This window comes from Narcine bancroftii, chromosome 3 (assembly GCF_036971445.1).
Source record: "Narcine bancroftii isolate sNarBan1 chromosome 3, sNarBan1.hap1, whole genome shotgun sequence".
NCBI lineage: Eukaryota > Metazoa > Chordata > Chondrichthyes > Torpediniformes > Narcinidae > Narcine > Narcine bancroftii.
The window spans coordinates 123,636,806-123,661,703 of record NC_091471.1 but is presented as its reverse complement, the minus strand read 5'-3'; the positions used below and the strand labels follow the sequence as shown (position 1 = coordinate 123,661,703).

The following is a 24,898-nucleotide window of genomic DNA, read 5'->3' as shown; positions in this document are numbered from 1 at the left end:
TCCAACTACATCACTGCCTTGAGCTCAGTTCTTTTGTCCAATATTACTTTGTAACTCAATTGCTCATAGTTGAAATAAATGTTATAATTTCAGCATCATGATTACAACCCATGCCCCTTCTCACGAGTTCCTATGACGTATGTCTATGTTCCCTAGGTAAATGCAGCCTAATGAATTTCATGAAGCAGCATAGTGCACATGTTAAATGCTCTGGATTGCTTCGACCAGATATTATGAGGATACCTTAATACATACAGATTCAATTATACCATAAGCAGAACCCCATCTCAAATGGAAATGAAAGGAAAATATCAATAGCATGCCTTCATTTATTTTACATCAAGCAGAAGATCTTTTCAATTTCCTTTCACATTTTATTCATTTGCATTTTTCATTTATTGCAGAGGAACACAAATCAAATAACATATTCCTCATTGTTTCACAAGTTGAAACATTATTCTTCTATTTCTCTCTGATCAGAATCTGTGAAGGCAGCAGGGATAGAGGGAGAGACACCTTGACTTCATGGGTCCAAAATTAAACTGATACCAAAAAACCAAGGCACATATTTGCTCAGACTGAATAAATAGAAAAGACAAATTGATACAACGGCAGGTCTGAAACAAGATACGATTAGTATTTATTTAATTACTCTGTTATGAAATAACCTCAACTCATGGCGGTAATACATCTTGCAGAAAGAAGATGATTTTGTAGTTAGATTTATATTTATTGGAGGAAGATGAAAGGGACATATTTTGTTATCAGTGTGATTTAGGTATTTTTTGTTTTAACCTATTACAAGAGTTAAGTGCAGGGTGCAATGAGTTGACTGCCTAAATTGGCATTATTATTTGGAAATGGATATATCATTTTAGTTTGAGGCATGAAGAGAAAATTTATTTTTATTTATTTCCAAGATGTGGGTGCATCTGGGATGGCTGACATAAAATTCCAGCATATTTTGGATAAGGTGATTCATCTTCTTGAACATTGTTGCCTCGTCTAAATCGTGGAACTTCTGTGCTAACTACTTGGTGGCCAACCATGGTGTCAGATGCAACACTGCCTGCCAACTGGTTGAGGTTTGGACATCCAACTTTCTCAGTGCATGCTTTTGCATGGAAGTCTGAGACTCATTGAAGCGTAAATGGGTGATTGCTGGCAGCTCTAGTAGTGCTTATGTTCTGCATCTTTTTGCCTGTATTATGAGTCATTTGCAATGTAAATAAGCAGATTGATGAAATGCAGCCAATGTTCTGAGCCATTGATTCAAATTTTAAAATCTCATAAGAGAGCTGGGGAATATAAATTTAAGTAATTAAATAAAACTGTTATTTAAAAAAAAAACCCGTTGATGGAAAATGTGAAACTAGTAGATTGTTGTAAAAAACACATTTGTTTTACTTAGACTCCTGAGATATTAAATCTATTGCCCTTACATGGTCTGGCCTTTGTAATGGAATAAGTTAATAAAATATATGTTTAAAAACAGGGAATAAGATTAGGTAGTTTAGGTTACTTTTCACAAGCAAACAACATATTTCAAAAACAGAAACAAAAACAGAGAGAGAGAGGGAAGGGTGGGGGGGGGAGATAAAAGCTGCAGCAATCAGTGAAAGTCTGGCAAAGTGAAAAGCCAGCTAAAGACCTCATTTCAAGATGGGGTTTGAGTTCAGAGTTCAGTCTATTCAAAATCTCTGTAGTGACTGGTTGTTGTGTTTCTCCTGAAATGGGGAAAAGAAGAACTCTTTGTGGTAACCTGGAAGAAGGCAAGTTTCTTCAGAAAGACACTTTAATTGCTGACTTGAACATCTCTCTCTCTCTGCATCCACGAAAGACCTTCCTGACTGGTAACAACATAAGTTAAGGCACCAGAACCTCTTGAATTGTTTAATTCTGTGCACAGTACTGAAAACTGCCTGATACCAGTGAACCTGGAGAAAAGAACAGTAAATGACTGGTCAGTGAAAAAGAAGCATCTTGAACACACACACACACACACACACACACACACACACACACACACACACACACACACACACACACACACACACACACACACACACACACACACACAAGAGGGGGGGTTAAATAACTTAATATTGATAAGTTAAATATTGACCTTATTTTGTATTTCTAAATTTTGTATTAAGAAAATAAAACCAATTTTGTTTAAGTTACCATTCTCTTGGTGAATTTCTGTTGCTTGTAACAAGTGGGGTGGGGGGGGGGTATCGTCCATTACGATTTGAATTATTTGGAGTCTGCGAATTAAAACATTTGGAGTTTTGGGATCTTAAACCTTTATAGTGTTTTTGTGATTTATTGGTAAATTGCTTTTCCAAGCTAATTTAAAGCTTGTGTGGGGAAAAACAGCAATTAATATTTGTGATTTTTTTTGGTACAGTGATCACTTGCAGAGTCGCAGAGAAAAAGAAATCAGGAACTGATGGTCATTGCTAGAGAATTAAGGCTTACTGAAGTCAAGATTTTTATGAGGAAATTAAAAATACAGTGTATTATAGTGAAATATTATATAATGTAGGGAAAATTTGAATAGGAAGACAGAAAATTTTCTTGAGGTTAAGTCTGTTGAAATGCAATAGCAATTAAAAATATTGGAGCTGGAGAGAAAGAGAGAGCGAAACAGGGTGGGTGAAGAATGAGAGAAATGGGTCTGAATTGCAGAAACACCAACTTGAACTTGAAGTGGGGGAAGCTGAAAAAAATAAGATTTGAGACAGAGGGAGGTACGAGAACTGAAGCTCGAACTCCTGCAGAGAAGTTTATGGCCAGTAGAGGTTAATCTGGTTCCTCCTTTCGATGAGAGGGATATTGATACATATTTTCAGCTTTTTGAAAAGGTTGCTCAGAACTCACGCTGGCTGAAAGTAAAGTGGCCTCGAATGCTCCAAAGTGTATTAAAGGGAAAAGCACAACTGGCATACCCCAGTTTGAATGCAGAGCAAGTTTCAAATTATTAAATGTTTATGAATTGGTTCCAGAGGCATATAGACAAAATTGTAGGAATTTGAGGAGAGCATGGAACCAATCTTACATGAATTTTGCATTTGAAAAATCTGAATGTTTTGACCGTTGGTGCCCCTCAAAAGGAATAAATAATGATTTCAACAGATTAGAATTCATATTAATTGAGGAAATTAAAAGGCATTTCCCAATGAGATCAAATTATACCTGGATGAGAAAGATGTGGGAACATGGCAACAAACAGCTAGATTAGTAGATGAATATGCCTTAACTCACAAAAATACATTTCAACATAGTAAGCCTTTTCAGAAAGTTAATGTGGAACAGACCCATAACCTGAAATTAAGTCTGGGGAGAATATTAAGAGAAAAGGTGAGGATAAAATAGGAAAGGACAGGATTTCTCTGTTATTACTGTAAGAAACCTGGTCTTGCTCTTGCAAACTGTTTAGTGCTGAAAAAGAAGAAAAAAGGAGATATTATCAGAAACTTGTATTTAGACAGTTGAACTTAATGAGAACAGAGGTTTCATACCTGGTAAGGATGTTTTGGATATATTCAAACCTTTTGTACCAGAGAGCTTGAGTTCAGTAAAGGAAAGAAATTCCCAAATGCCAGTTAAAGTTCTCAGAGATACTGGGGCTGCCCAGTCATTATTGTTGGAGTATGTCTTGACCCTTGATCAAAAGGTGGACACAGGAGAGACAACTTTGATTTGAGGTGTTGGTGGAGGTGGAGAATCAATAGCTCTTCACAAAGTAGTTTTGAATTCAGAATTAGTTAAAGCATCCACGCTGTTGAAGATCCAACTGCACTGGGTAGGTCATGTCTCCAGAATGGAGGACCATCGCATCCCCAAGATCGTGTTATATGGCGAGCTCTCCACTGGCCATTGTGTCAGAGGTGCATCAAAGAAGAGGTACAAGTACTGCCTAAAGGAATCTCTTGGTGCCTGCCACATTGACCACCGCCAGTGGGCTGATATCGCCTCAAACCGTGCATCTTGGCGCCTCACAGTTTGGCAGGCAGCAACCTCCTTTGAGGAAGTCTGCAGAGCCCACCTCACTGACAAAAGGCAAAGGAGGAAAAACCCAAAACCCAAAACCCTGCAACCCTGCAACCAACCAATTTTCCCCTGCAACCGCTGCAACCCTGTCTGCCTGTCCTGCATCGGACTTGTCAGCCACAAACGAGCCTGCAGCTGACGTGGACATTTACCCCTCCATAAATCTTTGACCGTGAAGCCAAGCCAAAGAAAGAAGAAGAATGGGAGGTATTTCAAAGTTGCCCATGAGAGGAGTCTCATTCTTACTAGGGAATGACTTGGTGGAGGATAAAGTTATGTCAATGTTGAGATTACAAATAAGCCATGTAAGGATAAGGTTGATGAAGATTGAAATATATCCTGCAGGTGCTGTGAGAAGGTCTTTGTTGAAGAAAATGATAAGAGCAGAGGAAGATCCAGTTGATAGAGACTTGATTAGTACTTCTGAAATAGTTTAGAAAGAGCAGGTTAAATTTAAGAGTCAGGATTTTTCTTTGTCAAGGAAAGAATTAATTGAGCAGAAAAAGACAGATTCTGATCTTGGTGACTTGAGGGAGAAGGCTGTGGAAAAGGAGGAGATTAAAGAAATTCCCTGTGGATATTACTGGAAGAGTGAATTGTTGAAGATCCAACTGCACTGATGTGACTGCAAATGATTTATCAGATGGTTATTCCTAAAGCTTACCAGAATTAAATTTTAAATTTGGCCCCTAGAACACCTTTTGGAGGTCATTTGGGTGTAAAGATGACCATGAATAAAATCTTGAAACAATATTTCTGGCCTGGTCTGAGGAAGGGTGTTGTAAATTTTTGCCAGACTTATCATCTTTGTCAGGTTGTGGGGAAACTAACCAGGTTCCTCCAGTAGCTCCCTTTCAACTTATTCCAGTTGTTGGGGAACCTTTCACCAGGGTTATTTTAGATTGTGTAGGTCCCCTGCCTAAAACAAAAACTGGGAATCAGTATTTGTTAACAATTATATGTACAGCATCCAGATTTCCAGAACTATACTACTGAGGAATATTAAAGAAACAACAGTGGTAAAAGCTTTGCAATTTTTTTCCCCACAGTTTTTGGGTTACCTTAAGAGATCCAGAGCGATCAAGGAAGTAATTTAATGTCAGGACTGTTTCAGCAGTTGATTTATGAATTGGGAATTCAACAGATCACTTCATCTGCTACCATCCTTAAAATCATGGAGCTTTGGAAAGATTTCATTCTACTCTTAAAAAATATGATGAGCATTTACTGTCTGGAGAATGGAAAGGATTTGGACGAAGGTATTCATTTACTGTTACTTGCTGTAAAGAAATCTGTGCAGGATTCATTAGATTTTTAGCCCTTTTGAAATTGTGTTTGGACATCAGGTTAGAGGACCTTTAATGTTGTTAAAAGAACAATAGGTAGGGGAGATGTGGTTGTCCGACAAGGGATAAAGGACAACTCAGGAGGTGAAGGGGAGATTGGGGATAAATAAGATAGAAATAGGAGAATAAGGAAAATGTTGGATGTTGTAGAAATGTTGTCTTATAAAGAGTTGAAAATAAGAAAACAGAAATGGAAAAGGAGAAAAGGTAATGATGGAAAAACGGAAAGAGAAGATAAACAAAATATAAAAGGGCTACGCTGAACTATATGTCTTTAAATATTAATGGAATACATAACCAAATTAAAAAGGAAGAAACTACTAAATTTAAATGAATAAATGTATTCCATTAGAAAAAATAACATATAGGTTAAGAAATAATATTGAAATATTCGAACAAGTATAGGAGCCTTACATTAAATACAATAGCGAAAACCTACCGGGGACAAACATTACCTAAGTTGATGGAAGGAGAAGGAAAGAAAAGAATGGACTCAGTAGAATTTCTGGTGTAATTTTGTTGAATGACAACATTGTCTGACTGGCTTAATGCAACCTAGATTGTATACCTAAAATGGATGAGAGGGGGGGGGGGGTGGGGGGGTGGCTTGGGAGGAGGGGGGGGGGGAGAAAAAGTCACTGTATATGTGTGAAAAAGAAATAGTGTATATCATGGCTAATGTGATTTATGGTGTGAAAAATAAAAAAATTAAAAAAAAAAGAACAATAGGTCAATAAAGATGTTCAGTTGGATTTTCTGGATTATGTTTCTAAATTTAAAGATTAGTAACAAAAAGTGTGAACTTTGGCTCGAGATTTTAAAAATGGCTCAGGGTAAAATGAAGCTATTCTTTGATGGGAAGAGTCAAGTGAGGAATTTTAAGTTAGGAAATAAAGTGTTAATTTTGTTCCCAACACATGACAATTCTCTTAGAGCAAAATTTTCTGGACCATACGAAGTAAAATCAAAACTGAATGATGTTAACTGTGTGATAAATACTCCAGATTATAGAAATAAAACTCAGGATTGTCATATGATGAAACCTTAATATGAGAAAAATGGGTATTGGAGAACAGTTTGTATCAGAGGTATTAATTGTTGACAGGGTTGAGGAAGTCATGGAAACAAAATCTTGTGAAGGTAACCTTAAAGAAACCATAATTCTCATGCATCTGTCTAACTCAACAATTTTAGAAACCTGGAAGAAACCACAAGAACAAAAGCAGGTGAAGCAGTTGTTTTTGAAATATAGGTAATTGTTTCCTGATGTGCCAAAAAGGATGTCAGTGATTTGCCATGATTTGGATGTGGGAGAAATGAGTCCCATAAAATAACACCCCTATTGAATAATCATTGAAAAGAGTAAAATAATGGATCAGGAGCTGGAGTACATGTTTAAAATTATATTATTAGACCTTCAAACTCAAATTGGAGTTCTCTTTGTGTTCTGGTACCTAAACCAAATAGTACTGTTAGATTCTGTTCAGATCACAGGAAGGTTAATACAGTGACTGTTACAGAGTTCTGTGTTGTGTATTGGCCTATGTGTTGTGTGGTTTTATGTTAAAAAGTGACAGTTTGCCTTAGAGAGCTAAGGTGAAGGTGGACTGCTGAGAGAGTGGGTGATGGACTGAGCATGTGCAAAAAATGATCTAAACATTTCTGGACTTGGATGATAAACCACCACTGGGGGTGCTGTAGAGTGCAAGAAGGCCCAGAGCATGAGTCATGGTCTGGAGGACAGTTTAGAATGTTGGGATTTCAAAAAGGATGAACATTTCAGAGGCAGCCAGAAGGATCCGGACCAATCTAGTTGTTCCTCTCTCTGCAAGCAACACAAGAAGACAACTTTGAATTTTGTGCTCTCTCTCTCTCAAAGATCTTTTGGCTTCAGTTTACCAAACAAATTGAATTTTGTTTATGATCTTTGCTTTGGTTGAGGTTGAAGTTTTGTGAGTCTTGTGTGTTTTGTGTCTAAGTTTTTCTGTGGGTTGGTTGGAAATAAAACTTAGACTTCAATTACATACATATTTAGACTGGGGAATTTATTAGTTTTAAACTGTTTTAGAAATTTGCATAGTAACCAGTGGGCATTGTTATAAAAGGGGGGGGGGGTTTGAATTAAAGTTTGAAGGTGAATTTTTGTTAATAAAGTAATTGTTCATCTTTACCCCTGTGTGATATGCCTTCTTTGTGTTTGCTGGTTTGATCTTTTAACATAATTTGGGATCAAACCAATTTGGGAACTTTAGGGGCGATTGACTTGTGCTTAGTTATCAGTCATCTGAGTTTGACTCAACCTCCAGTTTGAAATTAAAAACAAATGGTGAGTGTATAAATCACCAGCAGAAAAAACCAGGAACTATGAATATTGACCAGTTTATAGCTAACCCTTAATTTGTGGTTAATTTAAAAATGGCTAAAAAGTCAGAACTGATGGTTATAGTTGGCAAGTCCCAGAGGCTTATAGTAAGAACTGGGATGAAAAAAAAAGAAAATTGCCCAAAAGATTGTTAAGCACTATGTAGGAAAGGGGGTGTTTGAAGAAGCTGCATTAGAACAGTGTCCAAAGGAGAAAACTTCAAAGGAAGTAAAATTGGCTTTGAGAAAACTAGAATTAGAGGAGAGAAAGAATGGAAGCATGAGCTAGAGCTAGCTAAATTAAAGCTGACCCTAACGCAAGGAGAGGGAGAAGCCCAAAACCCACGTGCTGGTCAGGAGGAGAGGTTTCTGGTCAGTAGAGAAGTAAGGTTAGTTCCTCCATTTGAGGAAGCTGAAATAGACCAGTATTTTCAGCATTTTGATAAAGTAGCTGTAAATTTAAAATGGACACCAGACCAGTGGTCACTCCTGCTACAAAGTGTTCTTAAAGGGAAAGCCCAACGGGTGTATTTGTGTCTCACGGTACAACAAGCAGCTGATTACGAATTTGTAAAGCAGGCTATACTCCGATCTTATGAACTAGTCCCAGAGGCTTATAGACAAAAGTTCAGGAGTTTAAAAAAGCAGCAACCCAATCTTACCTGGATTTTGCTTATAGGAAGGTTGTGTGTTTTGATCGGTGGTGTGCTGCAATGAAAGTAGAAAATAACTTTGATTTATTGAGGGAAATTATTCTGATTGAGGAGATTAAAAATTGTGTTCCTGATGACATTCAAGTGTACTTGGCAGAGAAAAATATAAAAACTTGGCAAGAATTGGCTAAATTGGCTAAATTGCTTTAACCAACAAGCCTAAGTGGACACCAGGGAAAACTTTTCAAAGGAATACCGCTGATAATCCAAGTAGAGTAGAAACAAAATCTAGAAGTGAGGTTAAATGAAGAGAGGAAGAGAAATGTAAGCCTGGAAATTATAGACCTGTGAGTCTGACGTCTGTGGTGGGTAAGTTGATGGAAAGTGTTCTGAGGGATGCCATTTACAAATATTTGGAAGAACAGGGATTGATAGGTAGTAGTCAGCATGGTTTTGTCAGGGGTAGATCATGCTTAACAAACCTTATAGAATGTTTTGAGGGGGTTACAAAAAAGATTGATGAAGGGAAGGCTGTGGATGTTGTCTATTTAGACTTTAGTCAAGATTTTGACAAAGTTCCCCACAGGAGGTTAGGAAAAATGGTGGAGGCATTAGGTATAAATAAGGAGGTAGTGCAATGGATTCAGCAATGGTTGGATGGGAGGTGTCAGAGAGTAGTGGTAGAAAATTGTTTGTCCAATTGGAGGCCAGTGACTAGTGGAGTTCCTCAGGGATCAGTCCTTATCAGTTTGTTATATATATTAATGATCTGGAAGAAGGGGTGGTGAATTGGATAAGTAAGTTTGCGGATGATACAAAGATTGGTAGTATTGTGGACACTGAGGAAGATTACCGTAGCTTAAAAAGAGATATAGGAAAGCTAGAGGAGTGGGCTGAGAAATGGCTGATAGAATTTAATACGGATAAGTGTGAAGTGTTGCATTTTGGAAAGACAAATCTAAATAGGTCATATACATTGAATGGTAGACAATTGAGGAGTGCAGAGCCACAAAGGGATTTAGGAGTTATGGTAATTAGTACCCTCAAAATTGATACTCAGGTAGATAGAGTGGTGAAGAAGGGATTTGGAATGTGGGTCTTCATAAATCGGAGTATTGAATTCAAGAGTTGGGATGTTACGATGAAATTGTACATTGGTGAGGCCAAATTTGGAATACTGTGTGCAGTTTTGGTCACCAAATTATAGGAAGGATATAAACAAAATAGAGAGAGTGCAGAGAAGGTTCACGAGAATGTTGACAGGATGTCAGGGTTTGAGTTACAGAAAAAGGTTGAGCAGCCTGGGGCTTTTTTCTCTGGAGCGTAGAAATTGAGGGGGGATTTGATGGAGGTGTTTAAGATTTTAAAAGGGACAGAGAGAGTCAACGTGGATAGGCTTTTTCAATTAAGAGTGGGGGAGATTGAAACCAGAGGCCATGGTTTGAGATTGAAGGGGGAAAATTATAAGGGAACATGAGGGGAAATTTCTTCACGCAAAGGGTGGTTGGGATGTGGAATAAGCTTCTGGTGGAGGTGGTTGAAGCAAGAACGTTATTTATATTTAAGGAAAGACTGGATAATTACAAGGAGGGGAGAGGATTGGAGGGGTATGGACCAGATGCTGGTCAGTGGGACTAAGAGGGTGGGGATTTGTTCCGGCATGGACTGGTAGGGCCAAACTGACCTGTTCTGTGTTATATGGGTGAAGGAAACATTTTTGAGTGTTATTTGCCAATATTGTAAGAAGCCAGGGCACATAATAACAAACTGCCTGTGTTCAGAGTGAGAAAGTTAGGGATATTTTTAAATCATTCAGGACTGAAGATTTCATTTCGGTTAAAGAAGGATCGAATCAAGTGCCAGTTAAAATCCTGCGGGATACTGGAGCAGCCCAATCACTTGTATTAAGCAATGTTTTGAAGTTTGCTGAAGAGACCGATACTGGAGATGTGAGTTTAATTAAAGGCATTGATGGTGAAGCAGAGCCTATACCTTTGTATAGAATAGTGAAGAAATCAGACTTAGTTAATGGCCCGGTTACGATAGGGATAAGATCAAGTCTGCTGGTGGATAGAGTTTCTCTTTTGTTAGGAAATTATTTAGCAGAGGGTAAAGTCATACCTGAGGTGAAACTCAGAAGTAAGCCATTGGTTTATGAGTCCGAAAAGGATTTGGAAATCTACCCTGCAGATGCCATTACTAGAGCCATGTCTAGAAAAAAGATAGAGATAGAGAAAGTCTGTGATGATCCTGTAGAGGAGGCAAGCATTGAGGACAAACCTAAGGATCCAGCATTGCTGTTGTCAAGAGAAGAATTAATAGCTAGACAAAAGCATGATCCTGATCTTGCTGGGATAAGACATAAGATTCTGTCCAACCAGGAAATTGAAACTGTGCCAGTAGGTTACTTTGTTCAAGATGGAATATTGATGAGAAAGTGGAGACCACAAGTGATACCTGCCAGTGAAAACTGGGTGGTAATAAGGCAAGTTGTAATTCCCAAAACTTACAGGAATGAAATATTAAAGTTGGCTCATAGTACACCTTTAGGAGGTCATCTTGGAGTGAAGAAGATGGTAGAAAAGATAAGGATACAGTTTTATTGGCTGAAATTAAGAAAAGATGTTGTGAACATTTGTAGAACCTGTCACACTTGTCAACTGGTGGGCAAGCCTAATCAAAGACCACCAGTGGCACCTTTACAACCCATCCTTGCTTTCGGGGAGCCCTTCTCAAAAGTGATAGTGGATTGTGTTGGCTCATTGCCAAAAACCAAAGCAGAAAATGAATATTTGTTAACACTCATGTGGACAGCTTCAAGGTTTCCAGAGGCTATTCCCCTGAGAAACATTAAAGCAAAGATAATTGTGAAGGCTATGCTAAACTTTTTCACACTGTTTGGCCTACCAAGGGAAATTCAATTGGACTAAGGGAGTAATTTTATGTCTGGAATATTTCAACAGGTGGTGTATGAATTGGGAGCCCATCAAATTGTGTCGTCTGCCTATCATCCTGAAAGTCAAGGGGCCTTGGAAAGGTTCCATTTAACTGTGAAAAATATGATGAGGGCTTATTCCATGGAAAATAATAAGGATTGGGATGAAGGAATACCTTTGTTATTGTTTGCTGTTAGAGAGGCAACTCAGGAGTCTCTTGGCTTTAGTCCATTTGAGTTGGTGTTTGGTCCTGAAGTCAGAGGTCCATTACTATTGTTGAAGGAACAGTGGATACATAATGATATACAATCACATCTGTTGGATTATGTTTTCAAATTTAAAAATAGATTACATCAAGCTTGCGAGACGGCAAGGAAAAATTAAAAAACTGCTCAGGGAAAAATGAAAATTCGGTTTCATCAGAAAGCAAATATTAGGGACATTAAACCTGGCAACAAAGTATTGGTTTTGTTTCCAATGCAGTCAAACTCTTTGAGAGCTCAGTTTTCAGGACCATATAAGGTGAAATCAAAAATTAACCAGGTCACCTATGTCATTGAGATGTCTGATCATCAAAGAGAGACACAGGTCTGTCACGTGAACATGCTTAAACCTTACTTTGAGAAAATGATTAGGATTCCAACCAAGGTGCTAGTTATAAAGAAAAGTAAGGAGGAGATAAGTTTTGTGGAAGGTCATGGAGCACAGAAAGTGATAAGCCCCAGGCTGCAAAATTCTATAGTTTTGCAAAACTTAGACACCAAGTTAATGCATTTGACTAAATCAGAAAGGGAAGAAATGAAGACATTACTTATGAAATTTAAAGATATAATCCCAGATATTCCAAGAAGAACTACTGTGGCTTGTCATGATGTGGAGGTCAGTGATGCTAAGCCTATTAAGCAGCATCTTTACCAAGTTAATCAGAAAAAGAGCAGATTGTTGGATCAAGAGGTAGATTATATGCTCAAAAATGACATCATTTGAAAATCAAGTTCAAACTGGAGTTCACCCTGTATTCTGGTGCCTACGACAGATGGCTCAATTATGTTTTGTACAGATTATCGAAAGGTAAACATGGTGACAAAGACTGATGAATTCCCTATCCCCAACATAGATAATTGTATAGATAAGGTGAGGAAGGCTAAGTTTCTTACAAAGATTTATCTCTTAAAAGGATACTGGTGTGTTCCTTTGACAGAGTAAGGCAAGGAGATTTCTGCATTTGTTACACCTTTGGGTATGAGTATAATGTTTTGCCTTTCAGAATGAAAAATGCATCTGGCACATTTCAGAGAATGATTAATGCAGCAATTCAGGGTTTAGAAGCACAGGAGCCTATATCGATGATTTAGTAATTAGTACAGATACATGGGAAGAACACATGCTTGAATTAGAGCAGTTATTTCAGAGACTGGTGGAAGCACACCTCACAGTGAATTTGCACAAGAGGGAGTTTGGACATACCACTGTAATTTATCTGGTTTATGTTGTAGGACAGGGACTGGTGGCACCGGTTCGAGCAAAAGTATTGGCTATCACTTTGTTCCCTATCCCCGGTAATAAGAAAGCTCTTCGGAGATTTCTGGGTATGATTGGCTACTATCGTAGATTTTGTAAAAAACTTTGCAGAAATTGCTCTCCCATTAACAAAATTACTTGGAAAGAAAGAAATATTTATCTGGTCAGAAGTATGCCAGGAAGCTTTTCTGAAGTTAAAGGCCATTTTATGCCATCATCCTGTACTTGTGTCCCCTAACTTTGAAAAGCCATTCTCTTTAGCCGTGGACACCAGTGACGAAGCTGTTGGTCCTGTACTGTCACAGAAGAAGGATGGTGATGGAGTAGAACATCCTATTTTGTGCTTCTCAAAAAAGTTTAATGACCATCAACGAAGTTATTCAACCACTGAGGAGTTATTAACGCTTGTTTTAGCATTGCAACATTTTGATGTGTATATTTGTACTGCTCAAAAACCATTAATAATATATACTGATCATGATCCATTAGTTTTTCTGTCTAAAATGAAAAATAAGAACAGACAGCTATTGAATTACAAGAGTATGATTTAATTATTACACAGACAAAGGGGATGGATAATGTAATAGCAGATTGTTTGTCAAGATGTTAATCTGGGTAGATATGAATCTAATCACATACTTATTGTAAAAAAATGGAGTGTTTATTTTATTTAATTTATATAATACTTCCATTAATTGTTAAAAATTTGTTCTTGTGGACTAATTTTTTTTAGCAGGGGAGGTGTTACACAGTTCTGTGTTGTATATTGGCCTATGTGCTGTGTGGTTCTATGTTAAAAAGTGACAGTTTGCCTTAGAGAGCCAAGGTGAAGGTGGACTGCTGAGAGAGTGGGAGATGGACTGAGCATGTGCAGAAAATGTTCTAAAAATTTCTGGACTTGGATGATAAACCACCACCGGCGGTGCTGTGGAGTGGAAGAAGGCCCAGAGCATGAGTCTGGAGGACAGTTTAGAATGTTGGGATTTCAAAAAGGATGAACATTCTGGAGGCAGCCAGAAGGATATGGTCCAAGCCAGTTGTTCCTCTCTCTGCAAGAAACACAAGAAGACAACTTTGAATTTTGTGCTCTCTCTCAAAGATATTTTGGCTTCAGTTTACCAAACAAACTGAATTTTGTTTATGATCTTTGCTTTGGTAGAGATCAAAGTTTTGTGAGTCTTGTGTCTAAGTTTTTCTGTGGGCTGGTTGGAAATATAACTTAGACTTTAATTACATATGTTATATTTAGGCTGGGGAATTTATTAGTTTTACACTGTTCTAGAAATTTGCATAGTAATCAGTGGGCATTGTTATAAAAGGGGGGCAGTTTGAATTAAAGTTTGAAGGTGAATTTTTGTTAATAAAGTAATTGTTCATCTTTACCCCTGTGTGATATTCCTTCTTTGTTGTTGCTTGTAATATGATCAAAACAGATGCTTATTCTATTCCTAGAATTGATGATTTCATTGATAAAATTAGGAAAGCTAAATTTCTTACTAATTTGAATCTGTTGAAGGGTTACTGATGTTTGTCACTAACAGAGAGACGAAGGAATATTTCCACATTTGTGACACCATCAGGCTTGTACTAATACAATGTGCCACCTTTTGGCATGAAAAATGCCCCTGCGATGTTCCAAAAGATGATAAATTCTGTAATCCAAGGTTTAAAACATACGGGTGCATATTTTGATAACTTCATCACAAAAAGTGACACATGGGATAAACGTCTGGTGGAATTGGAAAAATTATATGCAAGATTATCCTAAGCAAACTTAACTGTCAATTTAGCTAAAAGCGAATTTGGACATGCTATTGTGACATATTTAGGACATGTAGTTGGTCAGGGCAAAGTTGTGCCTGTTGGAGCAAAAGTGCAGGTGATTTCTGAATTCCCTATTCCCAATGGCAAGAAAGCAGTGAGAAGGTTTTTAGGAATGGCATACTGGAAGTTTTGCAGGAATTTTGCAGAAATTGCTCTTCCTTTAACCAATATTTTGAAGAAAGGAGAGAAATTTGTGTGATCAAAATCTTGTCAGAGTGCTTTAGAAAATTTAAAGGAAATATAACCCTGTATTAAAATCTGATTTTGATAAACCATTTTCTTTATCAGTGGATGCCAGTGAGGGGGCAGCTGGTGCAGTTTTGTTACAAAAACATGATGATGAAATTGACCATCCAGTTGCCTACTTTTCAAAAATATTCAATGTTCATCACTATTCTGTTGCAAGCAGTTTGTGTGTGCATTTGTTAGATGGAACTTATTAATGAGTCACTGACTTTGGTCACTTTTGGGACATTATTAAAATTTGTAAGAGTTGTAACACTGTGCAGTATGGAAACAGCCCTTCATCCCAACTCTTGTAGCATTTAAACCAGATCTCGGACATTGCCTGCCTCTGGCAGCATCTTCCAATTGGTTCTTCATTTCTGATCTGAGGGCTTAGGGCTGCAAATGTATTGGCTGTTTGCTTTGGAATTAGCAGGAATTTCCAAGGCAGCATCTGAACGTGTGTTCTACATAGTAGTGAGAAGCTTTACAAGGGCAATGATTAAAGTCATTCTTGAACTTCTTAAAGAAGTAGTGCTCATGGACAGTGAGATTTATGGGTGACTTTAATCATCATAAGATATATCCAGCTGATGCACAGGATTCCTGAAATTATTTCCTTTTTGTTCTCTATGAAAAAAAATGCAATTAATGCTGTTGTATGATTACCCATTGTGGACAAAATTTTCAGGTATGAGCCACACCAGAACAAATTTATAAACCTCTCCAGTGCATTGCTATTTTAATGTGTATTTTTATATGCAATCAAAATTCAAGAATTATTATCCCAATTCTTTCCTGAGGCTGTGCCCCTGCTGAATTTTACATCACAATGCTGATCAGTATTGCACCTATATTATTCTGTCAGTACTTTTATACTTGTTTATTTGCTGGAGCGCTTATTTTATTTATAGTTACTTGTAAATAGCATTGCATTATTCTTCATACTTCTGGTTAGGTGCTAATTGCATTTCATTAGCTTTGTATCTGTACTTGGTACAATGACAATAAAGGTGAATCTAATCTAATCTAAAAATCTCTGAACTTTTTTTTACAAGTTTCAGAAACCTTGTAGATTGAAGGAAATTTACAAGGAATTTCCATGGGTTATATCTGGCAGCTGTATCTAAATGGGTTTGTTCCATTTTTGCCAGTCACGAAACTCAACATAGAACAGTAATATGAGAATAGTCACTTCAAGGCCATTTCATTTGATTGGTGATAGACAATAAATTCAGCTTTGACAGCTTTGCTCTCATCCATGACCAAATAGAAAGACTGGAAAATTAGCCAAGGACACCCTGAAACATGGTTAAATTTTATATAATTCTGTTCACATGTTTCATCTATCTGATTTCATTGATACAACTGCTTATAAAAATAATTGAATTATATTCAGAACGACTTCCAATTTTGTGTTATTACTTTCTTGTCTTGCTCCAGACCTCGTTTACCTGGGCAATGGACCCCTTCATTTACAGACAGCTGCAGATTCCAATGCATTTCAAAAGGAGTTATTGAGTCATGCTGACCAAGTTGACATTTTGGTTCTTTAGCAATTTAATTCAGCATCATAAAACTTGGTAAAATGAAACACTATGATTAATAAATATATGAGGCAAACTTAACTCATGATGAATGACTAGCCAGACCAAAGCAACACAAACAAGAAGACTCACCAAATCTTTTGAATCCCTGAAGAGTGTTCCAAAGCATAATAGAGTCACAAAGGCATATGGCACAAAACTGGCCATTCATCCCAACTTGTCCATACTGACCAAATTGGCATCCTGGACTCGTCCCATTTGTTTGCATTTGGCCCATACCCTCTAAGCTCTTCCTATCCATAAAATGTGTCCAAATGTCAGAAACAGAATTTATTGTCATGAGCATGTTCCATGAAATTTGTTGTTTTGCCGCAGCAATGCAGGTGTAAAATTTTCTCTAAATTACATGTTAAAAAATAAATAAATTAGTGCAAAAGAAGAGAGAAAGTGAGGTCATGTCTATGGTTCATCGCCCATTCAGAAATCTAATAGTGGAGGGGAAGAAGCTGTTTGTCTTTAGGCTTCTGTACATCCTTACTGATGGTAACTTTGAGAAGAGATCATAGCCTGGGTGGTGAGTGTCCGTGATGATAGACACTGCCTCTTGTAGATGTCCTTAATGGAGGGAAGACTAATCATGATGGCGCTGGCTGAGTTCTACAGTGACACCTCCATACCAGAAAGTGGTGCAACTTGTCAGATTGCTCTCTATGGTAAACCTGTAGAAATTTGTAAGATTCTTTGGTGACACATTGAATCTCCTCAAATGTTGAATGAGGAAAATCTGCTGGTGAGCTTTATGCATGATTGCATTAACATGAAGGCCCCAGGATAGATCTTCAGAGATTTTGACACCCAGAAATTTGAAGGTTTTATACTGCTGATCCCTTGATGAGGACAGGCTTGTGTTCTTCTGGTTTCTCCTTCCTTAAGTCCACAATCAGTCCTTAGTTTTGCTTACATTGAGTGCAAAGTTGTTGCTGTAACACCACTCAACTAGCTGATGTATCTCACTCCTGTATGCTTTCTCGTTGCCATCTGTAATTCTGCCAACATCCGTGGTGTTATCGGCAAATTTGTAGATGGCATTTGAATTATGCCTAGCCACAGTCATGGGTGCAGAATGAAAAGAGCAGTGGGCTAAACATGCATCGTTGAGGTGCACCAGTGTTGATTGTCAGTGGGGAGGAGACATTGTTACCAATCTGCATTGACTGTGGTCTTCTGATAAGGAAGTCAAGGATCCAGTTGCAGAGGGTAGTGCAGAGGCTTATGTTTTTGAGCTTGGTGACAAGTACTGAAGGGAAGAGGGTGTTGAAAGCTGAGCTGTAATTGGTAAAAAGCAGCTTGAAATGCATGATGCTGTTGTCTTGGTGATCCAGAGCTTTTTGGAGAGCCATTAAGATTGTATTTGCTGTGAAGCAATTATGGTGGTAGGCTAATTGCAGTGGGTCTAAGTCTTTACTTGGGTATGAGTTAATTTGGCCATGACAAATCTCTCAAAACATTTAATCACAGTAGATGTGAGTGCTACTGGGTGATAATCATTGAGCCAGTTCACTCAAATCTTCTTGGCCACTGGCATGATTAATGCCCTTTGAAACAGGTAGGAATTTCTGACTGAAGCAATGAAAGATTGAAGATATCAGTGAACATTGAAGTTAGTTAGCTGACACATATTTTCATTACCCTGCCAGATAAGCCATTAAGACCTGATGCCTATTTACCCTCCTGAACAATGTTCTGATGTTGGCCTCAAAGATAGATATCACAAGGTCACCAGCTTCTGCAGGGATTCTCATTAGTACCATTGAATTCTCCTTTCAAAAGTGAGCATAATAGGGAATTCAGCACATCGGGTAGTGAAGCATCGCAGCCATTTACAATGTTAAGCTTTGCCTTGTTAGATGTTATGGCTTGTAATCCCCGCCATAACTGGTGAGTATCCGACTCTGTTTCTAGCTTCCCTTGGAATCACCTCCTTTGTTAAAATTGTGTCCTCCTAGCTGCTCATTCCAGAAAATATCTTCCCTTTCACCTTAAATAGTTGTCCTCTAGATGTAAAATAATTTGCCGTGAGAAGAAGACTGTGAGATTCACTTTATCCATGTCCCTCATGATTTTATAAACATCTACAGAGTTGCTTCTTTCAAGAGATGGGCTTGTTTCTGGATTACCTTTTTTCTCTCTCTCTCCCTTCAAGGACAAAGATTAACAGCAGGATATTTGATCCCATTTTCTCTTAGACTTTTCCTTCAATTGGCATATTTTCTCATTCTCTCTCCCTGAATTTGATCTTATTTAAATTACCCAATTTTGAATAGCGAGCTTCCCACTAAAATTCTCAGTACTTTGAAATGTTCTCAGTTGATAGTCTCCCAAAGCTTCTCATAACTGAGGATGGTGGTGGGTTTGAATGGTGGAAGTGGTAGGGAAGTGTGGTGGAGAAGTGATTAAGATTGAAACATTAGCAGGCTTAAAAACACCTATTAGGAAAGGGGGAATGTCACTTCCAAATTTTTTATTTTATTACTTGGCAATTAATATACACAGTTTACTTTTATTATTAAAATTTGATAAATTAGAAAGTTGTCCTTCTTGGGCAGAAATGAAACTGAACTTCTCTAAGAAATCAATTATGTTGGCAATTTTAAATTCTGCTTTAACTTTTTCATTTTCTAAATTGACACATAATCCGATAATGAAAATTAGATGGAGAATATGGGCTCAATTTAGGAAATGTTTTGGTTATAATAATTTTTCTCTGTCTAGTTCTTTAAATAACAATTTTTCTGCCTTCATTATTATATGAAGGCTTTAAGGAATGGTATAGATTTGGTATTAAAAATTTTAGAGATTTATTTATTTGAAATAACTGCTTCTTTTGAACAATTGTCAGATTTTAAAAAATATTTGCAAGTTAGGAATTTTGTTCGGTCTAAATTGCAGATTCAAATATTCTGGATTTACTTTTTGATTTACAATTTGCTCATAGTGGATTGATATCACGTGTTTGTATTGATCCATTGGATTTAAGATAAGCCTCAATGGCTAAGATTAAAAATAATTGGGGACATGATCTTAATTTTTTTTTCAGATGAGGATTGGTATTCCACTCTTGGTTTGATCAATGAAGTGTAAAATTTTTGAAGCTTCACTGATCCATATGTTTTGGAAATATCCTAAATTACGATGTTATTGGCAGAATATTTTAAATTCTTTTGTCAATGATTTTTAAGATTAAATTAGATTCTTGCCCTTTAACTGGACTGTTTGCTTTTTCATGTGAACCAGATACATTTTTATCAGCATCTCAAGAGAAAGTTTTAGCTCTTAACACGTTAATAGCCAGATGAGCAGTTTTAATGTAATGGAAAGATGAACTCTCACTGATTCATGCACAGTGGCAACACAATGTAATGTCATATTTAAGCTTAGAGAAAATTAGGTACAACGTTAAAGATAAAATGTTTCAGTTTGACAAGGTATGGGACCCATTCATTGAATATTATCGTAATTGCCAGTTTTCGAGGATTTGGGTGCTCTGGCACTGTTCTGCCCACCTTCTAGTTTGCGACCTGATCCACCTTGGTATTTTTCTTGTAACCCTGATTAAAGAGTGGGGGTAGATGCTTTAGTTTTATTCTATTAGATAAGTGTATTTGTTGATTTGATTATAATGATCCTGTATAATATCTCTCTTTTTAGATCTTAAGATAAAATATGATCTGTTGTAATAGTAATTAATTGATTTATATGTATAATTATTTAACAGATCATCACAATTAATATTAAGGGATGGAATGTATACATTATTATTTTAGACAATAGACAATAGGTGCTGGAGTAGGCCAATTGGCCCATTGAGCCAGCACCATCATTTTTCAGATCATGGCTGTATGTGGATGGTTATGTTAAACTCAATAAAAATATTTTAAAAAGAAAAGAAAAATATTTTCACTTTTAGTCTAAATCTATAACAATTGTGCTCCAAGCATTTAAAAACCAACAAATGAGGAGCAAGCTTACTTTTGACAAAGGATGAGTTAGGCAAATGATGAAACCCTGAAGTCATTCCAGAATTATTCTCCAAATATTAAACCTGTCCATTTATGTTAAAACTATTGAGGCTGAGTAGAGGAATTAAGCTCTTACAATCAATATGATAATACAGGAGATTACTCTGTTAGTAATCTAAGCCATTGGCAGCAAATAGGAAAGGGATTGATTTAGATACTAATGCCTTCAACATCCTTCCTTTCTATGAATTATATATTACACAGAAAATAACGAGAATCAAGTCAGTAAGCTCCCAGTGCTCTGTAAATTGGGCAGCATGGACCTGTGGGCTGAAATGGTCTGTTACTGAGCTGTATATCTAAATTTTTTTTAAAAGTCTACATTTAAAAAAAATTAAGATTGACATCATATGAAAAGGCCACAGAATGGCCTATTCACAAAATTACTGAAAAAGCTTTAAGAGCAAGCTGCGCTTTTTGCTGCTTTGTGAAAACATATTCAAAAAAAATTACAAATAATATAAACTATCAAAAATAATTTGTTTGAAGATAATTTAGATGTTAAAATCAAAAGAAAAGGGCTTCCAGAACCATTTAATCTGTCACTGTTAGTCTGGGATGATTCTTGGCAGAAATAACTCAAGAGCAGACTCTTAAACTGATGCACAGAAGTAATCATGAAGAAGCTGGAAGAGAGAGAGTGACTGGACTGCTGAAAACTCATGAATCCTTGTTGAGTTGCTTGCTGAGAAATATCCTTTTGGATGAATGGTTGTCACAACTCCCCTTTTCCTTGCATAGGGGACATAAAATGTGTGACTCCCACTATGCTTTCAGTATGGGTCAGTTGAAGTGACCATTTTTTTGGTTCCCTTCAAAATGAACTTTCCTTTGATCATGGTGGGGTTCAATAATTCCCCTGACAGGGAGAATCAGCCAAATTGTCCATTTCACACAGACTCATATGTTCATGAGATGAATGCTGATCATAAAGTGTGTTGTTCCTTTAAATGTTTCTCTCACATGTCTCTCTCCCCACCTGTCCCTGGATAAAACAACAAATGTTCTCTCTCTTCCTCCAGAGGATAAACTTTGGATACAGTCAGTACCTGATTGTTGCTCCTCAGTTCCCTCCATAGTACTCGCCCTTAAAGTGATAGTCACTAAATGAAATGGGAGCTTGTAATTTAATATATGTTTGTGTATGTATGTCTGTTTTTAAGTTTGTTTGTCTGTTCTCCATCCAAATCAACATGCTGCACTCTAGAAATGTCCAAGGGGGTTCTGTAGGGGTAACATTTAATGCTGAATGTCATGACCACATTGAAGTTCAAAGGTGTTTTTTGACCAGCTTGTACTGAGACTTGCATTACTGTTTACTATAATTGTGGTAACATTTGATGCTGAAAGTCATGACCACATTGAATTAAAATTTTAAGGTCATATGAAGTTCAAAAGTTCAAAAACATTTTTGAACTTGCACCAGGGACATCTCAATTAGTTACAGTGTTATGCATCAATGTATATTCAGAATAAAAACAAGTGGCCAAACCCAGTTCATTATGGACCTAAAAAGGTGAAGCAACATTGGCAGAAGCTCTTCACAGGGCTGTAGAATTTGACAAAGGAGAAGGCAAGAGGCAGCAGAGGAACATCAGTCGCTCCTCACTGTTGATGCTTCCAGACATACAAGGAGCAGGCAACAGGAAACAGTGATATGCCAGTCTCAGTGCTCAGGCCTCCAGACAAACAAGGAGCGGACAGCAGGAAACTGAGGAACAATCCCAAACCCACCTTAGTGCTGATACTATCAGGCATTCTATGAACAGACAATAAGAATCCACTGACTCCAACAATGCGAACAATGTAGTCAATAACTGAGTGTTTTCTTTCCCAGGCAACACCGGGTATCCTGCTAGTAATAGATAAATACATTGTGCATTTTAGACCAAAATGCATATTCACGCACACACAAAAAGGCAACTACTTGGGGGGGCATGCAGTTAATGCAATGCTGTTACAGCAATTTCAATTGGGTCCGGGGTTCAAATCCCTCGCTATTTGTATGTTCTCCCTATGTCTGCATAGATTTTCCTGTGGTCTCCGGTTTCCTCCCACCATTCAAAATGTACTGGGTGTTGTTGGACAGTTGGGTGTAATTGGGCAGCATGGGCTTGTTGACTGAAAGGGCCTTCTGCCATGCTGTATGTTTAAATATTTAAAAAAATTAAAAAGTCACCATAAAGGCTAATTAGCTATAGTCTTCTCTTTTTAGATAACTAGAAAATAAACTATGGTTAGACCTCTGTGGTATCATTCAAAGTACTGTAGGATGAAGCTAAGATTCCCCAGACTATAATCAGGCATTGGAATACCTAATCTTTTCTGGAAGGTGAAAGAAAAGGGAATGATTTAATGGAGATATTTATGAATTTTCAAGGAATTGATAGTATAGATCAATGGTTTACAAACAACTTCTTTCCACTCACATATCACTTTAATTAATCCCTTACTAATCACAGAGCATCTATGGCACAGGGATTACTTAAGGTGGTATGTGGATGGAAAGAAAAAGTTTGAAAACCATTGGTATAGATAAACATATGTTATGGGCCCAGAGGACTACAAAACCCAGCAGCAATAGAAATTCACCAAGACAAATGGGTACTTAAACACAAGTTACTTTTAATTATCTTTAAACATGAAAACAGAATCAAACTTTAACTTATTACTATTAATTTAACCCCTTCTAGTTCTAAGCACATGTGTATGTAATATGTATTCAAGTTGAGAAAAGTTCTGTGATTCACAGTCCAATCTCACTTCTCACTCCTCCAAGTTCACTGATTTCAGGCAATTCTTATACTGTGCACAGAATTTAACATTTATGAATCTTCACCAGCCTCTGATGATTGAAAGGTAAATAGTTACTGCTCAGGAAGGTTCTTGTCAGTTTTCAGAGTTTGTGCTCATTGAACACAAACTGATTCCTTCCGATCAGCCACTTCAGTATCTTGCCGAAGAAACTTGCCCTATCGGGGTTTTCCAGATGATGACCTCTTTCTTTCAGGTCACCACAGAGTTCCTTTTTGTTTCCTTTATTTCAAGTGAAACATTATACAGCCAGCTATTTCCTCTTGTATAGACTACAAGAGCTTTGAACTTACTGAGTCTTAAAAATGGGGTTTTTCCACAAGCTTGCCAGCTTGTCATGTTCCAGTTTCAGCTGCTGCATCTGAACTGTAGAACTGAATTCTCTCTCTCTCTCTCTCTCTCTCTCTCTCTCTCTCTCTCTCTCAAAGAAAATAAACCACATGACCCTCTTAGAACTGCAAACTACACTAGGTTTGTGGCTCCGGAACCAATCTTCTGAGTTTGTTCATCTGTTGCTTTCTAAAACAATAATCCATTACTCCGCAGCATGTCCAATTAACACCTATTTGTGAAGTCGTTATACGCATTCTTCAAAGTTTTTGCAAAGGGACCTATCTGGCTTGTCAGACCGTCAGCCTTTTAAATATGTTTTGAAGTGTTTGTATCTGTGTGTAACCTAACTAAAAAACCCACAATTTATCTCCTTTAAAACATATCTATGTACAATATAAAATATAACATAAGCCATCACACATAGTATGATAGTCTAGAAAAAATATATTTTCTAAAGATCTGAGGCAGTTCATATAGGAGAGAAATTAGGAAACAATTATTTACATATATATTTTTTATACTGATATAAGTGGCCCACCTCACTGACAAAAGACAAAGGAGGAAAAACCCAACACCCAACCCCAACCAACCAATTTTCCCCTGCAACCGCTGCAACCGTGTCTGCCTGTCCCGCATCGGACTTGTCAGCCACAATCGAGCCTGCAGCTGACGTGGACATTTACCCCGTCCATAAATCTTTGTCCGCGAAGCCAAGCCAAAGAAGAAAGATAAGTGGGGAATACTCCTATTTAAAAAAAAAGGACATTTGCTCCATTTGAAAGCTGACACTGATGGATTTTTGCAAGTCAAGGTAATTAAAGAGCCATAGAAGAAAATGGAGTTAGATTAGTGATCAGTCAATTTCATTGAATAGTGATAATATTAATTTCTTTTCTAGGTTTCTTCATTTATGATCATGGTTGCATCAGCTCTTTTCTGCTACTATAGAACCATAGAACATTACAGCACAGAAAACAGGTTCTTCAGCCCTTTTAGTCTGTGCTGAGCTATTATTCTGCCAAGTCCCAATGACCCACATCCATTAAAAATCCCTTCATATCCTTCAATTACCTTTCCAAAATATCTTAAATGTTAAAATTGAGCCTACATTCACCACTTCAGCTGGTAGCCCATTTCATTCTCCCACCACTCTGACTGAAGAAATTTCCCCTAATGTTCCCCTCAAACTTCTCCCTATTCATT

At 37.3% G+C, this 24,898-nt stretch overlaps 1 protein-coding gene across 12 annotated transcripts in view; it reads right to left on the bottom strand.

Annotated features, from left to right (window-relative positions):
- Positions 1-294: 294 nt before the first annotated feature.
- The window catches only part of LOC138757521 (uncharacterized), a 60,190-nt gene continuing 35,586 nt past the window's right edge, over positions 295-24,898 (bottom strand). Inside the window, exons 3-7 of one of the 12 annotated variants that reach the window (XR_011353644.1) lie at positions 22,283-22,403; positions 11,528-11,622; positions 8,426-8,471; positions 3,406-3,444; positions 298-1,937 (exon numbers count right to left, since the gene is read on the bottom strand). Coding sequence is in view for 6 of the 12 variants with exons in the window: in XM_069925015.1 (XP_069781116.1) it covers positions 1,692-1,937; positions 22,283-22,403 (367 nt within the window). In the remaining 6 variants the exon portion in view is untranslated. Of the gene's footprint in view, positions 1,938-3,405; positions 3,445-4,909; positions 4,976-8,425; positions 8,472-11,527; positions 11,623-22,282; positions 22,404-24,898 lie in introns of those variants that run through there. The other 11 variants (XR_011353645.1, XR_011353646.1, XR_011353643.1 and 8 more) reach the window with 11 other exon arrangements.